At 50.3% G+C, this 4,156-nt stretch overlaps 1 protein-coding gene across 2 annotated transcripts in view; it reads right to left on the bottom strand.

The window, feature by feature from the left end:
* Rarg (retinoic acid receptor gamma) overlaps window positions 1-4,156 on the bottom strand; it is a 22,619-nt gene that overhangs the window by 14,551 nt on the left and 3,912 nt on the right. For both annotated transcript variants that reach the window (XM_026782633.1, XM_026782634.1), the window contains exon 3: window positions 2,644-2,969. In XM_026782633.1, coding sequence (XP_026638434.1) covers window positions 2,644-2,827 — 184 coding nt within the window. In that variant the 5' untranslated portion in view covers window positions 2,828-2,969. The remainder of the gene's footprint in view (window positions 1-2,643; window positions 2,970-4,156) is intronic.

Raw genomic sequence — 4,156 nt, 5'->3', positions numbered from 1 at the left:
CCCTCTTCTGGCCTGCAGGCATACACACAGACAGAATATTGTATACATAATAAATAAAAAAATATTAAAAAAATAAAAGACAGGATTTCTCTTTGTTGCTTGCCCTGGAACTAGCTCTTGTCAAACTCACAGAGATCCCCCTGCCTCTGCCTCCCGAGTGCCACTACCACCCAGCTGGACCAAAACTCCTTAACAAGGATATTCCCAATGTGCCAGGGGCTGACTCCTCAATAAGATCCAAAAACCAACCCCCAAGGAGAAGCTCCGACTGTTACCTCATCCTTTCTTACCCTACATGAGAGAGGGTCGCAGGAGAGAATGTCATGAGAAACAGCGATTCAAGATGAGTGTAGGTGCGGCATCAAATGTATGACTAGAAATCCACCCCTCCCATGTGACAGATCATCACAAGTCAAAAGGGAGCAGCAGATCAAAGGGAAGGGAGAAGTAGCACCCTCTCCTCTGGCTAGTCACTCTCCCACCCAGGGAGCTTCCCTAAACTCCAAGATTCCTGCCTCTCCTCGGCACTACCACTAGGAGCTGGATGCCCCACCCCAAGCACGCTGTCGTCTGGACCCAGGTCTTCCCCTCCTCCCCACCCTACCTGCCACTTCCCTGCCTGGGCCTGTCCCTTTAGGCTAGCTCCCCTCCCCGCACCCTCTGCAACTGCTTCCCAGGTGCTGGCTCTTCCCTGAGATTTCTCCTTGCAGTTCCCATCCTTCAGGACAGCCTTTGGGGATGGAGCTTGGCCTGGCACTTTCTCCTTCCTTGACCTCACTTTGAACCCTGACCTCCATCTCCACGTATCCAGAATACAAGGGCACAAGGAGAGCTTCCCTGGGTACTGGCCATGTCTCTGAGCCCTTCTTCCTACTACCACCATCTCTCTCCTCTCTCTTTCCCGCTCCAGCTCCTTTAGTTTCTTCCCACAGAACCCGGGAAGATCAAGTCCCAAGAGATTAAATTGTATGATTCTCTGCAAGAAATACGGGTGGTGGTGGTGCATAGTGGATCTCTGAGGTCAGTCTGGTCTACAAGACAGTTCCAGGACAGCCAGGGCTGTTACACAGAGAAACCCTGTCTCAAAAAACCAATAATAATAATAATATATTCACAGTAGATGAGGCTTAGTCTCACTGCCTGGTGCAGGATGGATTCATGGAATAACATTGAGGAAGAGGGGAGTCTAGCTAAAGTTTAAAAAAAGAAAGTTTTCTATTCTTTCACTCACCCTGAATGCCACACGGTAGCCTCTGATGAGTTACAGCCCTGCCACAGGGAGTCCCTACTGAGCCAGTACCTCCTGCCTCCTCACAGACTTTTGCATACCCTGGAATTCTGTCTATGAACAGTCTCAGAGATGCTGCAGACACACAAACTGGACATGGCCTGCGAGACAAGCACACACACCCCTCCAGACAAACACACTTTTTCCAGTAGAGCTGCCAGCCCAATGTAGTCACCCCTATTTTCAAAGTCCTTCAGGTGTACCCCTGGAATCACACAAAGGCCCCCCCTCTTCTACTGAGCTTCAAAGCTGTATCTCTCTTGTTGTTATTTTGAGACAGGGTTTCTCTGTATAGGCCTGGCTGTCCTCAAACTCACTGTAGAGCAGACTGGTCTCGAACTCAGAGATCCACCTGCCTCTACCTCCGGAGTGCTGGAATTAAAGGTGTGAGCCATGCTAAGTTAAAGAACGTATCTTTATCTTTTTGTCTTTTTCGATCTCTGTTTCTCCCCTCCAGGTAAAGCTTTCACTTCACCTCTTCACATGCTGTGACCTTATACACAGACCCCTGTGCCAGAAACTGGAGGCCAAGGCTCCCCATCCCACCCCACCTCCCACCTGTCATGACCTGGCCAGGAGGAACAATCACCAAGTAGGCAAAGAGGGGTCCCAGGGAGCAAAACAAGGCTCAGGCCTTACTTGCTGTCATTATTCAAATGCTTAACTCAGAGGGCAGGCATTGGGGACAAATAGGGATCTGTAGTGTGTGGCAGTGCTCCAGACCTGGAGGGATGGGAGAAGACCAGAACCATGGAACCACGATACCAAGGAGGAGGATACTTCTGGAGCATCCCTTGCACCGGTCTAATTTTTTTTTTTTTTTTTTTTTTTTTTGGTGGACCAAGAGCCGCCTCTTTGTCCCTGGGCTATTTCTGTTCTCCTCGGAACCTTTAAGAACATTCCCAGCCCCATACATCTTTAGGCACCTGGCACTAGGTTCCTTTCCTATTTGCAGACTCAGAACTGCCATTTCTCCTCTTCATCACAGAGCCAGCTGACCAACTTCTCAGGTTATCTAGTCCCCTGTCTGCCTCCCCACCACCTCCCAACTGCGTGTAGCCCTGAAGGACACCACACTCGCCCTCGGTGTCTACACAAATAGGTTCTCTTCTGCTAGCTGAGTGACCCAGGAGGCAGTCTTATGGCCCACTACTTTGAAATCGTATTTGAACGGAACTCTGATTCACAGATGCTACCCTCAAAACACACCAAGTCCGCTCCTACTGCCCCCCCCCCCGCATCATCTTCCTACGAGACCAAGTCCAACTCCCTGCCCACCTGTCCAACAAGGTTGTCCATTTTCTACATCACCCCCTACCCATTTGCCCTCATCCCCCAAGACCCCTGAGACTCACACAGAGAGGCCATTTCCTTGGGGAGGTCAGGCTGGCCCAGGCCCCGGAAGCTGGGACTCAGCATTTCAAATGGTGGCGACCCTCTGAGTGCCCCTGGGAAGGCAAAGGGGAAGCCTGCCCCTGGGTACCCAGATCCAGGTCCCAGGGCACCAGTCGCAAAGAGTCGCTCCTTATTGGTGGCCATGGTAGCTGCAGTGTGGGAATCCCTTGGAATCTGCAGTGGGCGGGGGGAGTCTTCAGCTGCAACCCCCGCCCATGCCCACTGCCCTGGCCTGGGAGGCTCCGTGCCCACCCTGGCTGGCCTGCCCACTGGGTCTCCAAGGGTCCTAGAAAGAAAATAAGAAAAAGGAAAGATAAGACAACACTCACACCAAGTAGTGGTGGTGCACACCTTTAATCCTAGCACTTGGGAGGCAGAGACAGGCAGATCTCAGCGAGCTTGAGGCCAGCCTGCTCTACAAAGAGAATTCCAGGACAGCCAGAGCTACACAGAGAAACCTTGTCTTGAAAACCAAACCAAACCAAAAAAAAGACAACACTCACTCTGAGTGAGTTCTTTTTGTTTGTTTGTTTGTTTGTTTTGAGACAGGGTTTCTCTGTATAGGCCTGGCTATCCTCAAACTCATTCTGTAGAGCAGGCTGGTCTCTGGTCTTGAACTCAGAGATCCACCTACCTCCCGAGTGCTGGAATTAAAGGTGCGAGCCATGCTAAGCTAAAGAACATATCTTTATCTTTTTGTCTTTTTCGATCTCTGTTTCTCCCTCCAGGTAAAGCTTTCATTTTACCTCTTCACATGCTGCGACCTTATACACAGACCCCTGTGCCAGAAACTGGAGGCCAAGTCTCCAAGGGAAGGCCATGACCTTCCCTCAGCTGGTCCTTTGTTACTCTGGCTTGGGCACCTGCAGTATCATCAAGTGGGCAAAGCAGAAAGATGCACAGATTGTAAGAAATTCTTCCGTTTAGCTTTGAAGAAGGGTAAACTGAGTGTCTGAGGTGAACAATGATCTGAAACATCTGGTGGGGAGATTCCTAACCACAGCATCACACTAGACATCTTAATCCTCACATCTGCCCTGTGAAGAAGAAATTATGACTCCCATTTTACAGCTTAGGAAACTAAGGTTTAGTGACTGGCTTAAGGTCATGTGACCTTAAAGGGTGGAGCCCCAACACTCAGGCTGGGGGTTTATACCTCAGTGGTGGTTCATTTGCTTAGCATGTAGCAAATGCAAGACCCCGGGTCTGATACCAGCATCAGGAGAGAAACAAAACCCAACTGAGTACGGTGATGCACTCAGGAGACAGAGGCTGGTGGATCTCTGTGAATTCAAGGCTGCCCAGGTCTGCAGAGCGAGTTCCAGGACAGCCAGGACTGTTAAACAGAGAAACCCTTTCTCTAAAAACCAAAATTAAATAAACAAGCAAACAAAAAGTAAATAAATAAGCCGGGCGGTGGTGGCGCACGCCTTTAATCCCAGCACTCGGGAGGCAGAGGCAGGCGGATCTCTG

This window comes from Microtus ochrogaster, chromosome 15 (genome assembly GCF_000317375.1).
Source record: "Microtus ochrogaster isolate Prairie Vole_2 chromosome 15, MicOch1.0, whole genome shotgun sequence".
Classification (NCBI taxonomy): domain Eukaryota; kingdom Metazoa; phylum Chordata; class Mammalia; order Rodentia; family Cricetidae; genus Microtus; species Microtus ochrogaster.
The sequence above is the reverse complement of the archived record's forward strand: the minus strand, read 5'-3'. Positions and strand labels throughout refer to the sequence as shown.